At 41.9% G+C, this 18,771-nt stretch overlaps 3 protein-coding genes across 5 annotated transcripts; all 3 read left to right on the forward strand.

Moving 5' to 3' along the window:
- The first annotated feature begins 52 nt into the window (after positions 1–52).
- Positions 53–3,305, forward strand: LOC128450170 (free fatty acid receptor 2). Of its 2 annotated transcripts, none has more exons than XM_053433682.1 (3): positions 53–278; positions 1,081–1,217; positions 1,697–3,305. In XM_053433682.1, the coding sequence occupies exon 3, from the start codon at positions 1,708–1,710 to the stop codon at positions 2,626–2,628; it is 921 nt and encodes a 306-aa protein (XP_053289657.1). In that variant the 5' UTR covers positions 53–278; positions 1,081–1,217; positions 1,697–1,707; the 3' UTR covers positions 2,629–3,305. The 2 variants fall into 2 exon arrangements, with proteins under 2 accessions (XP_053289657.1, XP_053289658.1); XM_053433683.1 differs by having other exon boundaries at positions 1,101–1,217.
- A 2,598-nt stretch (positions 3,306–5,903) lies between these two features.
- Positions 5,904–8,077, forward strand: LOC128450174 (free fatty acid receptor 2). Its single transcript, XM_053433687.1, has 2 exons — positions 5,904–6,012; positions 6,491–8,077. The coding sequence occupies exon 2, from the start codon at positions 6,502–6,504 to the stop codon at positions 7,414–7,416; it is 915 nt and encodes a 304-aa protein (XP_053289662.1). The 5' UTR covers positions 5,904–6,012; positions 6,491–6,501; the 3' UTR covers positions 7,417–8,077.
- A 4,320-nt stretch (positions 8,078–12,397) lies between these two features.
- Positions 12,398–15,494, forward strand: LOC128450171 (free fatty acid receptor 2-like). Of its 2 annotated transcripts, none has more exons than XM_053433685.1 (2): positions 12,398–12,475; positions 13,876–15,494. In XM_053433685.1, exon 2 carries the CDS (start codon positions 13,887–13,889, stop codon positions 14,805–14,807), a length of 921 nt encoding a protein of 306 aa, XP_053289660.1. In that variant the 5' UTR covers positions 12,398–12,475; positions 13,876–13,886; the 3' UTR covers positions 14,808–15,494. The 2 variants fall into 2 exon arrangements, with proteins under 2 accessions (XP_053289660.1, XP_053289659.1); XM_053433684.1 differs by lacking the exon at positions 12,398–12,475 and adding an exon at positions 13,310–13,412.
- The last annotated feature ends 3,277 nt before the right edge of the window (positions 15,495–18,771 follow it).

Genomic DNA, 18,771 nt, shown 5'->3' on the forward strand with positions numbered 1-18,771 from the left:
GTCAAAATTAACCTGCGGTTTTGCATTTTGTTACAGATTAACCAACTCGTGGCTCCATATAGGGTAAACTAAATTTGACTCTGGGCCACATCAAACAACTGCTTCCTCAGCTGACGCTCAGTTTCATACCAATTTTTAAGCGCGACTCACCTCTTTGTGGAAATCATTTGATATCAGCTCATCTTTGAAAGCTAGAGGCACAGCAACGGAAGACAAAACATACAACTCTATTTGTTTCTTCCTTGAAGCCTAAACATTCCTAAAACGTCTTCTCTTAGGTAAGTAGAAATATGTTTAGCTTATGAACATAACATTTCCACATCTGGGGTGTGGAGTCTGAGATAGAGAGTGTGGCTCAATTGTTTTGAAAGTTTTCTTTATTACTTTCATGATATTTATTAACTTGTTCATTCTTGTGTGGAAAGTAGAAAGTGATAATAAAAGATAGAGATTTAATTCCTAGATTTGTAGCATTTTCACATACAGTGACTAAATACTTGAGTGAGATTATCACCAATGGATTGCTTGCAGACATACAGGAAACCTTGCAGGTTCTGAAAACAACACCATACATTTCTAAATGTTACCCTCTAATTTCCTCACTACCACACAGGATTCCAAATTTAGTAGCTTGAACCTTTATAATTGAGCCTACATGAGAATATTGCACTGTGATTTTATCTCTTTATTCAAAATGTAGTGTTAAATAATAAAGAGGGATGTGAATACAATTTAAATAATATGACACTTATAGGTCAATTCAAGGTTAAACACACATGTTGGGAATCAGGATGTTTGACGGTAAATTGCATCTTATTTTATGAGTGAAATGCAAGCTCTTAATTATTTACATATTTCTTATAAAGTGTACTCTTATATTGCAGTAATTTTGATTATAGTCTCACATGTTACACTATAACATTTATTAGTTATGAATTCTCTACACAAATTGTTTGGAATGATTCATAATCACTTTTCCATTGTTTTCTGTCGTGGCGTTTTTAATTTTTTCTGTAAAACATCTCGACATCAAACTTCTGCTTACTCAGCTGACGTCTCTGTTTCATATCTATTTTTAAGTGCGACTCACCTCTCTGCAGAAATCATTGATATCAGCTCATCTTTGAAAGCTAGAGGCACAGCAACGGAAAACAAAACATACAACTCTATTTGTTTCTTCCTTGAAGACTTAACATTTCTAAAAAGTCTTCTCTTAGGTAAGTAGTAATATGTTTACTTTATGAACATAATCTTTCCACATCTCGGGTGTAGAGTCTGAGATTGAGAGCGTGGCTAAATTGTTTAGACATTTTTCTTTTTTACTTTCATGATATTTATAAACTATTAAGGAAACCTTGCAAGCTCTGCAAACAACACCAGAGTTAACCCTTTTTTTGCATTTATTAACTTCACCTGAACATAACATGTGAACCATCTAGCTCCAGTCACGCCAGCCCGTCTCATAACTTTATCCAGTCTGCCTGCAAGAAGTAGCTGTTCATAGTCAATAACCTTTCAAACGCAGCTAGGAGCAATCGTCAACACCGTCCACTCCTGGCCAGATACAATTTTTTGCAGCTGAGAAACGTACAAATAACCCTTGAGTTTAAGTCAGAAGTAAAGTATTGTACATTTTATATATGCAGCCTATTATTCTTACATTGTGCTTGATGTTTGTTCACTTCCTTTGGTTCAGGTCCGTAGATCATGGTGAGCAGCGGGGTGATTCTCATGGTGTACATAATTACCTTCGTGATTGGCTTCCCAGCCAACCTCCTGGCTCTCTATGCCTTCAGTGCCAAGATCCATGTCAAGGCAAATCCAACAGACATCCTGCTACTCAATCTGACCGTCTCCGACCTGCTCTTCTTGCTCATCCTTCCTCTCAAGATGAACGAGGCCATGTCGGGCATGACGTGGAATCTGCCCCGCTTCCTGTGCTCCCTCACCTCCTTCATCTTCTTCTCCACCATCTACACCAGCTCCTTGTTGCTGATGGCTGTCAGTCTGGTTCGCTACATTGCACTCGCCTTCCCTATCACCTATCATCGGCTGCACAAACCTGTGTATGCAGTAGTGATGGGTGCAGTCATTTGGCTGATCTCCTTAGCAAACTGCAGTATCACTTTCATCACCCAGTACCACCCAGCCCTAGCCAGTGAATCCCTTGATGGCCAGGCCCATGCTTGCTATGAGAACTTTACGAAGAAGCAGCTGGATGTCCTCCTCCCGATACGTTTGGAGCTTTCCATTGTCTTCTGCCTTGTTCCTCTTGTTATTTGTGTTTACTGCTACGTGCAATGCATCTTGATCCTGTACAGCCGCCCCAGGATATCCCGCATGCAGAAGCAGAAAGCCATTGGTATGGCCTTGGGGACTCTGGCCGTGTTCCTCATTTGCGTGCTACCATACAATATCTCTCATTTAGTGGGTTTCATTGAGGGTAAGAGTCCAGAGTGGAGGTACTACGTTTTGCTGCTTAGCACCTTCAACACCTGCATTGATCCCATCATCTTCTACTTTTCTTCCTCTAGCTTCCACTGCAACAGTAAAAAGTCAATTTTCAGAAAACGTAAACTCAATGTTTCAGAGTTACAAAAGCAGGTCACAGGCTCTAACCCAGGGTGAAAGACATTGTCCAGCTTTAATGTTATTATTGTACAGTATATTAATCCATTCATTATCCATCTATTGCCTCTACCACTTATCCTGAAGCCATTTCTACCCAGCAAGAAGTACCATATGCTTCAGAAGTTGTTTTAATTCAAGCTTAAATTTCACATTATTTATCTTTTTAAAACCAAGTCTTAAAACATCTGAAGTGTGATCTGATCCTGTTAAAAGTGAATGTGTTGCTTTTGAAAAACAATGTAGCGCCTTTAAAAAAAAGAATGCAGAGACATTTTATTTGCATATGCAAAATTCCTAATTTTATTATTTTACAGTAAGTTCTGTATTATAAATGGGAATTCAAATCATTTGCGCCCTTGACACAGTAGCTTGTGTTTCCTTTAACGCGGGTCAGCCTCTCTTCTGCACTCATGCATTCTGTAGGCACACATGTAGAATATACCTGCAACAAAAAACAAAAGTCAGAAATAAAGTGATGTGCCAGAAAGGCATTTTCTTCAGCACACAGATATGCAAAGTACAAGATAGTGGCACAATAATGAGTTATAGACATAAATGTATTTTTTAAATGTAATTTTTTTTTTCTTTTCTCTAAGTTATCCAGTATATCTGATGTTATTATGTGAGTTTGATAATATGTGTGTATATTGAAACTATATCGAGGGGTGTTTTCAACAGCGTCTCTAACAATTGTTATGAATAAAGCTTTGTGAAAATGACAGAAATATGTGTGACAGCAGTTTATTTTTTACTTCATCATTTGTTTCTCATGAACAGACAGGGATGTAATATTCAAGGAGGAATTCAAACTGATTTAGATGACTCTGTTGGGACCTGGTATTTGTGAACTACAGTTCGGCCAACATGTGGAGTCAAACCCTGGCCACACGTTCTTTTTTCTGGAGACAAACCAGAGCCTCCAGAACTCAGTCTCCCAGGGTGCTTCAACAGCACACTGAGGTGTGAAAACTGACCGGGGACACAAGTTTCAACAACTATTGGTAACTCTGGGCCCCATGACCCATGAGGTCACCAGGCCAATATAAGCCCAGTTCTCCCCCCTTGATCCTCTTTCTAGTCAACTCTCTTAGAGGAGCCAACCTCTCTGTCTGCTCAACTTCAATGGAGGAGAGTTGCAGCTTGCAGCTCACCTCACCTGGGAAGCCTCCTCCCAATCCAAGCTCCACCAACCTTCAAGCAGGCCTATATGGAGCAGACTGCTAATACCTTCCAAAAGGCAGCGACGCAAGCGCCTGCCTAAGAACTTTGGCAAAAGAGCTGCATCATACAGCAGAACCACAAAACAGGAGCCACAAAACCAGCAAGACGACTTCACTGGACTTCAAACAGCACATCAAGCACATCGGTAAGGTTTAAGAACAGACACAGTAATTGAACAATGGAAAACACTGGGTGATGAAACCTTTTACTGCACAAGTGTATTGCATTGATGTACAATACATGAACTGCTGATCTGAGGACTCACACTACTCTGCTCCTCCACTACCTTCACTGGTTACCGGTGGCTTCCCGCGTCCATTTCAAAACAATAGTACTTGCGTACCGTGCTGCGAATGGATCGGGTCCAGTCTACATCAAGGAAATGGTCAAAAGTTACACTTCAGCCCCTTCATTACGCTCTGCTTCTGCCAATCGGCTTGTTGCTCCCTCACTGCGAGCTAAACACTCATCAAAAACACGACTGTTTGCTGTCCTGGTGCCTAAATGGTGGAATGAGATCCCTATGGACATCCGGATAGCTAAGAGTTTACAAATCTTCAACGGCAAACTAAAAACATGCCTCTTCCGAATATACCTTGAAACACAATTTTAAACTAACATTTTAGTAGCACTTAAATGGCACTTACTTATAGCACTTTGTAGTTAAGCTTTTTCGAAGAAATTGTACTTTCTGGATTCTTGTTGTTCTGGCTTTGTACCTTCATGTTTGATGCACTTATTTTAAGTCACTTTGGATAAAAGCGTCAGCTAAATGAAATGTAATAGAAAAGGACATATTCTGCTGCTGCTTCATACCATAAACTCCTTGTGGTAGTTGCAGCCTAAAGGCCGAATTATAGCACTGCGACTGCAACTGCGGCTGGTCACGCCATAGATATAGAAGACAATAAAGGCTAAATGTCTCGGCCAATGGAGTCAAACGTCCGTACATAGCGGCCATCTTGCGTCAGGTGGCTCGCTCAACCATAACATTGTGATGTAATGGTACATACTTTTTAAATAACCATAACTTGTTCAATTTTCCACCGATTTTTAAACGGTTTGGTTTTTATAAACGTCAGAGATGTAGTTATAACAGTGCATACTTAAAAATAATTATGTTATTTTCTAAAAAATGTAATAATGTTCTTAAATAGCTACAAGATTTTCCTTCACAATTATACATCAAGAATTATTTTCTTTTATTTTCTATAAAAATTACATGTTCCCCTACCAACACAATTTTATGGGTGAGCAAACCGTCTGACGCAAGATGGCCGCCATGTGTGGACGTTCGACTCCGTTGGCCAGAAACGCGGACCAGACAGCTAGCCTTATATATATATCTATGGGCCAGTCAGTATATAAATCCGCCAGTCAGTGACAGGTTATTCAAGTGGTCATACTTTTGGATCTCTTCTGCCAAACGCTCTTCTATTTGGTCCATATTCGTCATTCTAAATCTTCTGTGGTTTGTGCCGGTATTATGGGGCATGAAACCTGAAATGCGATTCCAGAAAGGATGTGCTTAACGGACCAATCCCAGCCTTGCGGGCTGTGTGAGGCTTGCGGAGCTTTGTCGTATAGTTCGAAAAACTTGCGGACGCACGCAAGCCAGAAGAGGGGGTCTGCAAGACACGAAAGGGGCTCTTGCTCTTGCTCTCGCGTGCCTGCGTAAAATCAGACTATAAATCGGCCTTAAGAGCAGTATTGACTTGAATAACATGCTCAGAACTGTTTGAGTCGGCCGTGTTTATTCCCTGTTGCAGTGAAAATGATGCTAATGTAGACAGTGCTAACAGGAAGCGAAACCCATATTGATGACAAGGAACTGCAGAGACAGATGTCCTTAATTGATTCTCTATGTGGACATTTATCGGTGTATTTAAAATTATCGTTTAGGTATAAATAAGAATAAAAGTTGACCCATGGCCTGATGAAATCCAAACCTGATTATCATTTTTAGAGTTTATGTAATGGGAGGAGGTTATTTTTTAACACGTGTGAAAGACAAAAATGAACCGGTTGTTTTGCATACATTAGCATAGGTACAGAAGAGTACAGCTTTTCAGGTACTGCTTATGTCAACTCATTTTTCAAAACAGGAGGAACAGGAGGTAAAAAACATAGAGCTCAACATTTTACGAAATCGTTTATGAGGTAAGTCGATTTTTTTTTTCTTTTACCTTATCAATCATTTTTCCACATTCGGTGTTTCGAGTCTGAGATTGACATAATGGCATTACAGCTCCCAGAGGTGAAGCCAAATCATCTTGATTGTCACCTGGTGGGTGAACCAAGCTAAAAAGTCATAGTACACATTGATTACATTTGCTCACAGAGGAGGTTTGTTCAAGTGTTTGTGCAACTTTTTGCGGTAAATTGGTTTTTAACTCATAACTTATTCGCAACTAGTAAAACTGCTGTGTCGGCAGAGCTTCTTTACCGCTGCCCTTTACCAGAATCACCACTATGCAGACTTTGCCGTCAAAAGTGAGATCAAAAGCGTAAGATGGCAGCCCCCATACGAGGCATAATTTAGTTTCAGTTTAAATCAGAATTAAAGTATTGAACATTTTTATATGCAGCCTATCGTTCCTACATTGTGATCGATGTTTGTTCTCTTCCTTTGGTTCAGGTCCGTAGATCATGGTGGGCATCGGGTTGATTCTCTCGGTGTACATAATTACCTTCGTGATTGGCTTCCCAGCCAACCTCCTGGCTCTCTATGCCTTCAGTGCCAAGATCCATGTCAAGGCAAATCCAACTGACATCCTGCTACTCAATCTGACCGTCTCCGACCTGCTCTTCTTGCTCATCCTTCCTCTCAAGATGTACGAGGCCGATTCAGACATGACGTGGAATCTGCCCCGCTTCCTGTGCTCCCTCACCTCCCTCATCTTCTTCTCCACAATCTACACCAGCTCCTTGTTGCTGATGGCTGTCAGTCTGGTTCGCTACATTGCACTCGCCTTCCCTATCACCTATCATCGGCTGCACAAACCTGTGTATGCAGTAGTGATGAGTGCAGTCATTTGGCTGATCCCCTTAGCACACGGCAGTATCATTTACATCATCCTGTACCACACATCCCTAGCCAGAGAAACCCCTGATGGCCATGCTTGCTATGAGAACTTTACGGAGAATCAGCTGGATGTCCTCCTCCCGATACGTTTGGAGATTTTCTTTGTCTTCTGCCTTGTTCCTCTTGTAATTTGTGTTTACTGCTACGTGCAATGCATCTTGATCCTGTACAGCCGCCCCAGGATATCCCGCATGCAGAAGCAGAAAGCCATCGGTATGGCCTTGGGGACTCTGGCCGTGTTCTTCATTTGCGTGCTACCATACAATATCTCTCATTTAGTGGGTTTCATTGAGGGTAAGAGCCCAGAGTGGAGGTACTACGTTTTGCTGCTTAGCACCTTCAACACCTGCATTGATCCCATCATCTTCTACTTTTCTTCCTCTAGCTTCCACTGCAACAGTAAAAAGTCAATTTTCAGAAAACGTAAAGTCCCTGTTTCAGAGTTAGAAAAGCAGGGCACAGGCTCTAACCCAGGTTAAAAGACACTGTCCAGCTTTAATGTTATTATGTTACTGTATATTAATCCATTCATTATCCAACTATTATCTCTACTGCTTATCCTTGAGCCAATCCTACCCAGCAAGAAGTACCATATGCTTCAGAAGTTGTTTTAATTCAAGCTTAAAATTCACATTTATTTATCTTTATAAAACAATGTCCTAAAAATCTGAGGTGTAATCTGATCCTGTTGAAAGTGACTGTGTTGCTTTTAAAAACAATGTAGACTCTTTAAAAATAAATAAATGCAGAGACATTATATTTGCATATGCAAAATTCCGAATGTTATTATTTTACTACTTTCTCTATTTTTGAATGGGAATTCAAATCATTTGGGCCCTTGACACAGTAGCTTGTGTTTACTGTAACGTTGGCCAGACACTCTTCTTAACTCGTGCTTTCTGTAGGCACACATGTAGAATATACCTGCAACAAAAAACAAAACAAACAGATATGTCAAGTACAAGATGGTGGCACAATAACAAGTTATAGACAGAAAATATATATTTTAAATGTATTTTTTTTCTCTCTTAGTTATCTAGTATATCTGAAGCTTATTTTGTGTGTATATTGAGACTATATCGAGGGATTATTCCAACAGCCTCTCTAACAATTGTTATGAATAAAGCTTTGTGAAAATTACAAAAATATTTGTGACAGCAGTTTATTTTTTTACTGTATCATTTGTTTCTCATGAACAGACAGAGTTGTAATATTCATGGAGCAATTCAAACTGATTTTTTTGACTATCAGCAAGACACAGTTATTACAGTGAAGTTGACTGTAACTGTGTATTGGACCCAACCCATTATGTAGGACCAGGAAAAGACCCAGTCTGAAATACAAGGGTCATTTCAGGTGAAGTTCACATTGTGCACCAATAGTTTGTGCAACAGGACGACTGGACTGTCACTGTACATGATATTCAAATTCACCACAAAACACATCATTCATGCCCGATGTGATATTTGGGTACTGTGTACATTTATTCTGTTGAAGAAGAGATACCTGCAAAAATAATACAAGCCCATCTTCCACTACTGTACTTTTGTGTTTGTACACAAACGGTCGTCATGAGAGCCTCTGAACAGAGTAATCAAACCATCCACAATAAAATACATTAATAACAACATGTGTTTTGTTTTATACAACCCTGCGGCAAAAATAAGAGATATGTTAATTTCCTCAGCCAACCACACAAAACGCTAATCAGAAAATGACCTGGGAACATTAACTCACAAACAACTAACAATTCTGTGAGAGATGCTGATACAACTGCAGCTCTGTCTTATGAACTGTGTAGCTTTTGAGTGTGACGACGACAACAGCAACAACAGGATCTGAGGCAAAGTCGACCAGGAGGCAAGATTATTGCAAACTTTGCTGATGACCTTGGGTTTCTCGAGGCTTACCTGGACCACGTGGAGGAGATCTGGGCGGACAGACAACAGATGGACTTGGTGAAGAATGAAGATACCCTTCAGTCCGTGCTGAAGAGGCTCCAGGTGGCAGTACAAAAAGTGAAGGGAGAGAATCCAAAGAAAGTTATGTAACGTTTTATGAGGGAGACCCAGGCTCCTTTTGTAGCTTGGAGACATATTGCCCCCAAAAAAATCTACACATTACCAAGTCGGTTTGTGACGTCCTCTCATTTTTGTTTGTTAATTTCTGTCTCTTTGTGTTTCCTGTTTCCTGTTTTATTTTGTAGTCTCTGTTCCTTGTGGGTTGTTTCTGTCTTCACTTCCTGTCTTGGTGATTGTCTTTCTAACTCAACATGTGTTGCACCTGTGGCCAATTACCCCTGCCTTCCCTGTGTGTATTTAAGCCTCTGTCCTTCCCCTTGTCCTCTGTCGGATTGTCCATTTTGCTTCCTGTTTTTCTCCCAGTGTTTCGCTGTGGTTCTTGTTCCTCGTGCCGTCTGGTTAGGGATATTCCATGGTTCTGTCCTTTTCTGCGTTCCTGCCCTGTCCTTATCCTCTCGTGTAAGCTTCCTTGTGCTTTTGTTTTGTTAAAGACTCTTTTTGTTATAACCTCTGCATCCTGGGTCCATCGCCTTCCTCAAACCGTGACAGAACGATCCGACCAAACTATGGACCCAGCAGAGGTTTTGTTTTTTTAAAGAGTTTATTTTGATTGTTTGATGTCGGAGCTGGAGTTGGGACGCTCAAACCCGTTCGAGGGGACCCGCCTGGCCCTGGGCTGACCCCGCAGCCTGCAGTGGAGGTCTGCGGTTGGGGGCAGAGGTCAGAGGAGTAAACCCGCTCCTTTTCAGCCATCTCACAGGCACCACTCTCCAGCCCCATCCACAATCCTGCACACGGGAAGCGGCATGGCCTTTTGGAGACCCCGCACCCTCAAGAGGGGTTCTGCTGTGGTAGGTGGACATTGGAGAGGGGGCATCCACAGCAGAAGCCTCTCCCTCCAGCCCCGACTGGGCCCCAGCCAGACCCAGTCCCTGCTCCGTGCCGGAGGCTCCCAGCTGATGTCTCTCATTCTCCGACGTCAGAGGTCCTCACACCGGCCTCACACCGGCATCCCTGCTCCGCGCCGAGGTTCCAACCTGACGTCCCGTGTGTTCCGACGTCGGAGGTCCTCGCGGCATGGGCTCCAGTCCCTTCCCCGCACCGGAGGATCCTGGCGGACGTCCCCTGTGTTCCGGCGTCGGAGGTCTTCGCGGTGCCAGCTCCAGCACCTGCTCCAGTCCCTGCTCCGCGCCGGAGGCCCCCTGCTGACGTCTCATCTTCCGACGTCAGAGGTCCTCACAGTGGCGTCGGCTCTAGTCCCTGCTCCGCGCCGGAGGTTCCAACCTGATGTCCCCTGTGTTTCGGCGTCAGAGGTCCCCGCGGCACCTGCTCTGGTCCCTGCTCAGCGCCGGAGGCTCCTGGCTGACATCCCCTGTGTTTCGACGTCGGAGGTCCTCGCGGCATCGGCTCCAGTCCCTTCACCGCGTCGGAGGATCCTGGCTGACGTCCCCTGTGTTCCGGCGTCGGAGGTCTTCGCGGTGCCAGCTCCAGCATCTGCTCCAGTCCCTGCTCCGAGCCGGAGGCCCTAAGCTGACGTCTCTCATCCTCCGACGTCAGAGGTCCTCACACCGGCGTCGGCTCCAGTGCCTGCTCCATGCTGGAGGCCCCCAGCTGACGTCTCATTCTCCGACGTCAGAGGTCCTCACAGCGGCGTCGGCTCCAGTCCCTGCTCCGCGCTTGAGGCCCCCAGCTGACGTCTCATTCTCCGACGTCAGAGGTCCTCACAGTGGCGTTGGCCCGATACCCTGGATACCTCCCGGATTCCCTCCTCCGGTTTCTCCCTCCCGTCTCGGTTCAGTTTTTGGACCGTCTTGAATCCGGTCCTTGAGGGGGGGGGGTACTGTGACGATCGGTCATTATTGTTCTGGGTTTCTGTCTCTTTGTGTTTCGTGTTTCCTGTTTTATTTTTTAATCTCGCTTTCCTTGTGTGTTGTTTCTGTCTCATTGATTGTTGTGCCCAATCCTCATGTTTTTCACCTGTTTAATTAACCCTACCTTTCCTCGGTATTTAAGCCTCTGTGTTTCCCTTTGTCCTCTGTCGGATCGTTTGTTCTTCTACTCGTTTCTACACATCGTCAGGTTTTTTCTTGTCCTGCTGTCTCGTCCAGCTTCCCCTGCTTATCCTTCCTTGTTCTCCGTGCGCCTTGTCGCCAGTGGTTACTTGTGGTGTTCATGTTTTGTTTTTGTCTAGTTTAAAGAAACCGTTTATATTAAATACCTTTTTTTTGTTATAACCTCTGCATCCTGGGTCCATCTCCTTCCTCAAACCGTAACACGGTTCATTACTATTTACTACTTCTACAGAAAGTATTGAATATGTAGCCATTTCGTTTATTTTTTTATATTTGTTTTTTTTATGAAATGCAATCAGTAAAAAGTGAATTTGCAATTAAGTTACTGATGTAATCTTAATATATTCCTCAATGCCGAGCTGATTAGGTTGATTGCACCAGAAGCACAGAGAATCAGCAATCCTCAGTAGATCCCCATTCATCACACAGACATCAACCTGCTGAGGAAGATCCCAGATGCAATAGAAAGCTCTGGATCAGCTGTTAAACAGGCCTCATGGTGGGACTGATTTCTCAGCGACTTTTTCAATTACAACTTTAAATCTCTATTTTTACAACAAGACAAGAGAAGCCTCTAAACATATGACATCATAAACTCCATCTGTCATCATGCAAGACTTAAGAACAGACACAGTAATTGAACAATGGAGAGCACTGGGTGATGAAACCTTTTACTGCACAAGTGTATTGCATTGATGTGCCCTACATGACCTGCTGATCTGAGGCGATGGCGTTTCAACATCAGGGGCACATGGGGCACTGCCCCACCAGATCCAGATGGCTCTGTTGTCCAGGAACTGTTTGAGTTGGCCGTGTTTATTCCCTGTTGCAGTGAAACTGATGCTAATGTAGACAGTGCTGACAGGAAGCAAAACCAATATTCCATCTGTCAATAAGTAAAAGAAACAAATCTACTGGAGGCCAAAGGATATTGAAGAATATGTTGCATGTGTATTCTCCTAAACCCTCAGATGTCTCAAATGACATGGAACTGCAGAGAGAGGTCCTAAATCGATTCTCTATGTGGAAAAATAATCTTTATCTTCATTTATCTCGTAGGTGTAAATAAGAATGAATGCAGACCCATGGCCTGTTTAAATCCAAACCTAATTATCATGTTTTGAGTTAATGTAGTGGGAGGAGGTGCTTTATTAACACGTATGTAAGTCAAAATTAACCTGCGGTTTTGCATTTTGTTAAAGGTTAACCATCTCGTGGCTCCATATAGGGTAAACTAAATTTGACTCTGGGCCACATCAAACGACTGCTTCCTCAGCTGACGTCTCAGTTTCATACCTATTTTTAAGTGCGACTCACCTCTTTGCGGAAATCAATTGATATCAGCTCATCTTTGAAAGCTAGAGGCACAGAAACGGAAAACAAAACATACAACTCTATTTGTTTCCTACTTGAAGCCTAAACATTTCTAAAACGTCTTCTCTTAGGTAAGTAGATATATGTATACCTTATGAACATAACCTTTCCACATCTGGAGTGGGCAGTTTGAGATTGAGAGCATGGCTCATTTGTTTGGACATTTTTCTGCATTACTTTCATGATATTTATAAACTTATTTATTCTTGTGTGGAAAATAAAAATGATAATACAAGGTAGATATTTAATTCCTATATATGTAGCATATTCACATACAGTGACAAAATACTTGGGTGAGATTATCCCCAACGGTTTGCTTGCAGATATACAGGAAACCTTGCAAGTTCTGCAAACAACACAATATGTTTCTACATGTTAACCTCTACTGTCCTCAATACCACACAGGATTCCAAATTTAGTTGCTTGAACCTTTATAATTGAGCCTACATGAGAATATTGCACCGTGTTTTTATCTCTTTATTCAAAAGTTATTGTTAAATAATCAAGAGGGATGTTAATAAAATTTAAATAATATGACACATATCGGTCAATTCAAGGTTAAACCCATATGTTGGGAATCAGGATGTTTGATGGTAAGTTGCATCTTATTTTATGGGTGAAATGCAAGCTCTTAATTATTAACATATTTCTTATTGAGCGTACTCTTATATTGCAGTAATTTTGATAATAGTCACACCTGTGACACTATAAAATTGATTAGTCATGAATTCTCTACACAAATTGTTTGAAATGATTCATAATCACTTTTCCATTGTTTTCTGTCGTGGCGTTTTTAGTTTTTCGGTAAAACATCTCAACATCAAACTTCTGCTTACTCAGCTGACGTCTCTGTTTCATATCTATTTTTAAGTGCAACTCACTTCTCTGCGGAAATCATTGATATCAGCTCATCTTTGAAAGATAGAGGCACAGCAACGGAAAACAAAACATACAACTCTATTTGTTTCTTCCTTGAAGCCTTAACATTTCTAAAAAGTCTTCTCTTAGGTAAGTAGTAATATGTTTACTTTATGAACATAACCTTTCCACATCTCGGGTGTAGAGTCTGAGATTGAGAGAGTGGCTAAATTGTTTAGACATTTTTCTTTATTACTTTCATGATATTTATAAACTATTCAGGAAACCTTGCAAGCTCTGCAAACAACACCAGAGTTAACCCTTTTTTTGCATTTATTAACTCCAACTGAACATAACATGTGAACCATCTAGCTCCAGTCACGCCAGCCCGTCTCATAACTTTATCCAGTCTGCCTGCAAGAAGTAGCTGTTCATAGTGAATAACCTTTTAAACGCAGCTAGGAGCAATCATCACCGTCCACTCCTGGCCAGATACTATGTTTTGCAGCTGAGAAACGTACAAATAGCCCTTCAGTTTAAGTCAAGTATTGTACATTTTATATGCAGCCTATTATTCATTGTGATTGATGTTTGTTCTCTTCCTTTGGTTCAGGTCCGTAGATCATGGTGAGCAGCGGGGTGATTCTCTCGGTGTACATAATTACCTTTGTGATTGGCTTCCCAGCCAACCTCCTGGCTCTCTATGCCTTCAGTGCCAAGATCCATGTCAAGGCAAATCCAACAGACATCCTGCTACTCAATCTGACCGTCTCCGACCTGCTCTTCTTGCTCATCCTTCCTCTCAAGATGAACGAGGCCATGTCGGGCATGATGTGGAATCTGCCCCGCTTCCTGTGCTCCCTCACCTCCTTCATCTTCTTCTCCACCATCTACACCAGCTCCTTGTTGCTGATGGCTGTCAGTCTGGTTCGCTACATTGCACTCGCCTTCCCTATCACCTATCATCGGCTGCACAAACCTGTGTATGCAGTAGTGATGGGTGCAGTCATTTGGCTGATCTCCTTAGCAAACTGCAGTATCACTTTCATCACCCAGTACCACCCATCCCTAGCCAGAGAAACCCCTGATGGCCAGGCCCATGCTTGCTATGAGAACTTTACGAAGAAGCAGCTGGATGTCCTCCTCCCAATACGTTTGGAGCTTTCCATTGTCTTCTGCCTTGTACCTCTTGTAATTTGTGTTTACTGCTATGTGCAATGCATCTTGATCCTGTACAGCCGCCCCAGGATATCCCGCATGCAGAAGCAGAAAGCCATTGGTATGGCCTTGGGGACTCTGGCCGTGTTCCTCATTTGCGTGCTACCATACAATATCTCTCATTTAGTGGGTTTCATTGAGGGTAAGAGTCCAGAGTGGAGGTACTACGTTTTGCTGCTTAGCACCTTCAACACCTGCATTGATCCCATCATCTTCTACTTTTCTTCCTCTAGCTTCCACTGCAACAGTAAAAAGTCAATTTTCAGAAAACGTAAACTCACTGTTTCAGAGTTACAAAAGCAGGTCACAGGCTCTAACCCAGGGTGAAAGACATTGTCCAGCTTTAATGTTATTATTGTACTGTATATTAATCCATTCATTATCCATCTATTGCCTCTACCGCTTATCCTTGAGCCAATCCTACCCAGAAAGAAGTACCATATGCTTCAGAAGTTGTTTTAATTCAAGCTTAAATTTCACATTTATTTATCTTTTTAAAACAATGTCTTAAAACATCTGAAGTGTGATCTGATCCTGTTAAAAGTGAATGTGTTGCTTTTGAAAAACAATGTAGCGCCTTTAAAAAAAAGAATGCAGAGACATTTTATTTGCATATGCAAAATTCCTAATTTTATTATTTTACAGTAAGTTCTGTATTATAAATGGGAATTAAAATCATTTGCGCCCTTGACAAAGTAGCTTGTGTTTACTTTAACACCGGCCAGCCTCTCTTCTGCACTCGTGCATTCTGTAGGCACACATGTAGAATATACCTGCAACAAAAAACAAAAGTCATAAATAAAGTGATGTGCCAGAAAGGCATTTTCTTCAGCACACAGATATGCAAAGTACAAGATAGTGGCACAATAATGAGTTATAGACATAAATGTATTTTTTAAATGTAATTTTTTTTCTTTTTTTCTCTAAGTTATCCAGTATATCTGATGTTATTGTGTGAGTTTGATAATATGTGTGTATATTGAAACTATATCGAGGGGTGTTTTCAACAGCGTCTCTAACAATTGTTATGAATAAAGCTTTGTGAAAATGACAGAAATATGTGTGACAGCAGTTTATTTTTTACTTCATCATTTGTTTCTCATGAACAGACAGAGATGTAATATTCAAGGAGGAATTCAAACTGATTTAGATGACTCTGTTTGGACCTGGTATTTGTGAACTACAGTTCGGCCAACATGTGGAGTCAAACCCTGGCCACACGTTCTTTTTTCTGGAGACAAACCAGAGCCTCCAGAACTCAGTCTCCCAGGGTGCTTCAACATCACACTGAGGTGTGAAAACTGACCGGGGACACAAGTTTCAACAACTATTGGTAACTCTGGGCCCCATGACCCATGAGGTCATTATTTATGACTTTTTGTTTTTTGTTTTCATATAAGCCAAGTTCTCCCCCCTTGATCCTCTTTCTACTCAACTCTCTTAGAGGAGCTGTCGTCGCCAGGCACTAAACTTGACCTTGTTGATCCAGGATTTGAGAAGGAATAATTAGACACTTATACATGAAGTTCTGGAATTTGAACATTTATTGTAAAATAATGAAATACTTACAGAGAGTCTCTGGGGTTCTGCCGGACACGTCACCAGGTTCACTGGATCATGTCGAGAAGAAGCCCAGTTCAATCCTAAGTCCACAGTATATATAATCAGACACAGGGTGGGCACAGAGGCGGTTCTTTTTCTCTGAGGGAATTCAGCCATAGGCCAGATGTACACTGTTTCCTCAAAGTGCAGTTTTTTGCAAGCACATCACTTTCAACTGACCAGATGTCCCACTACTGTGGCCTTGGCAAACAGGGAGCTTGCTACAGTGGAGAGACCCAGCAGATTAAACATTTCAGGAGGATTTCATATCTTTTTCTCACCATGTTTCATGAAGCACCTCATTGTATTAGTTCTGGCTGATACAATGAATTTCCATCACACACTTTTCTCCGAATTGTATTTTGGGTCAGATTGACATTCAGATTGACACCTGCTCTTTCTGTGGTCGTGCTCTGGGCCTGACACTGCGTCTGAGTCAAAAAGATATACATCATTCCAAATATAAGAAACAGTTGTAGCATTATTGATTATATGGATTAAACAGCTAATATTTGTTCACAGGATATAGGTAAAATATAATCACAAGATACAGAGAAACATAGATATCTCAACAGAGCCCACCTCTCTGTCTGCTCAACTTCAATGGAGGAGAGTTGCAGCTTGCAGCTCACCTCACCTGGGAAGCCTCCTCCCAATCCAAGCTCCATCAACCTTCAAGCAGGCCTATAAGGAGCAGACTGCTAATACCTTCCAAAAGGCAACGACGCAAGCGCCTGCCTAAGAACTTTGGCAAAAGAGCTGCATCATACAGCAGAACCACAAAAACAGGAGCCACAAAACCAGCAAGACGACTTCACTGGACTTCAAACAGCACATCAAGCACATCGGTAAGGTTTAAGAACAGACACAGTAATTGAAAAATGGAAAGCACTGGGTGATGAAACCTTTTACTGCACAAGCGTATTGCATTGATGTACAATACATGAAATGCTGATCTGAGGACTCACACTACTCTGCTCCTCCACTACCTTCACTGGTTACCGGTGGCTTCCCGCGTCCATTTCAAAACAATAGTACTTGCGTACCGTGCTGCGAATGGATCGGGTCCAGTCTACATCCAGGAAATGGTCAAACGTTACATTTCAGCCCCTCTATTCCCCTCTGCTTCTGCCAATCGGCTTGTTGCTCCCTCACTGCGAGCTAAACACTCATTAAAAACACGACTGTTTGCTGTCCTGGCGCCTAAATGGTGGAATGAGATCCCTATGGACATCCGGATAGCTGAGAGTTTACACATCTTCCGCCGCAAACTAAAAACATGCCTCTTCCGAATATACCTTGAAACACAATTTTAAACTAACATTTTAGTAGCACTTAAATGGCACTTACTTATGGCACTTACTTATAGCACTTTGTAGTTAAGCTTTTTCGAAGAAACTGTACTTTCTGAATTCTTGTTGTTCTGGGTTTGTACCTTCATGGTTGATGCACTTATTTTAAGTCACTTTTGATAAAAGCGTCGGCTAAATGAAATGTAATAGAAAAGGACATATTCTGCTGCTGATTCATACCATAAACTCCTTGTAGTAGTTGCAGCCTAAAGGCCAAATTATAGCACTGCGACTGCAACTGCGGCTGGTCACGCCATAGATATAGAAGACAATAAAGGCTAGATGTCTCGGCCAATGGAGTCGAACGTCCGTACATGGCGGTCATCTTGCGTCAGGTGGCTCGCTCACCCATAACATTGTGATGTAATTGTACATACTTTTTAAATAACGATAACTTGTGCAATTTTCAACAGATTTTTAAACGGTTTGGTTTTTTATAAACATCAGAGATGTAGTTATGACACTGCATACCTATGAATAATTATGTTATTTTCTAAAAAAATGTATAATGTTCTTAAATAGGTACAAGATTTTCCTTCACAATTATACATCAAGAATTATTTTCTTTTATTTTCTATAAAAATTACATGTTCCCCTACCAACACAATTTTATGGGTGAGCAAACCGTCTGACGCAAGATGGCCGCCATGTGTGGACGTTCGACTCCGTTGGCCAGAAACGCGGACCAGACAGCTAGCCTTATATATATATCTATGGGCCAGTCAGTATATAAATCCGCCAGTCAGTGACGGGTTATACAAGTGGTCATACTTTTGGATCTCTTCTGCCAAACGCTCTTCTATTTGGTCCATATTCTTTCTTCTAAATCTTCCGTGGTTTCTGACGGTATTATGGGGCATGAAACCTGAAATGCGACTCCGGAAAGGATGTGCTTAACAGACCAATCACAGCCTTGCAGGCTGTGTGAGGCTTGCAGAGCTTTGTCGTATATTTCGAAAAACTGGCGGACGCTAACCCTAACCCTAACCCTAGCCTGCGTAAAATCCGACTATAAGTCGGCCTTAAGAGCAGTATTGACTTGAATGACATGCTCAGAACTGTTTGAGTTGGCCGTGTTTATTTCCTGTTGCAGTGAAACTGATGCTAATGTAGACAGTGCTAACAGGAAGCGAAACTGAACACACGGAACTGCAGAGACAGATGTCCTTAATTGATCTCTATGTGGAAATTAATCGGTGTATTTAAAATTATCGCGTAGGTGTAAATAAGAATAAAAGTTGACCCATGGCCTGATGAAATCCAAACCTGATTATCACGTTTAGAGTTTATGTAATGGGAGGAGGTTCTTTATTAACACGTATGAAAGTCACAATGAA

Source organism: Pleuronectes platessa, chromosome 10 (assembly GCF_947347685.1).
Source record: "Pleuronectes platessa chromosome 10, fPlePla1.1, whole genome shotgun sequence".
In the NCBI taxonomy this organism is placed as follows: domain Eukaryota; kingdom Metazoa; phylum Chordata; class Actinopteri; order Pleuronectiformes; family Pleuronectidae; genus Pleuronectes; species Pleuronectes platessa.

What these genes read in the sequence shown, in the direction of transcription:
- LOC128450170 (XM_053433682.1), top strand. Translation starts at nt 1,708, where the DNA reads ATGGTGAGCAGCGGGGTGATTCTCATGGTGTACATAATTACCTTCGTG.
- LOC128450174 (XM_053433687.1), top strand. Translation starts at nt 6,502, where the DNA reads ATGGTGGGCATCGGGTTGATTCTCTCGGTGTACATAATTACCTTCGTG.
- LOC128450171 (XM_053433685.1), top strand. Translation starts at nt 13,887, where the DNA reads ATGGTGAGCAGCGGGGTGATTCTCTCGGTGTACATAATTACCTTTGTG.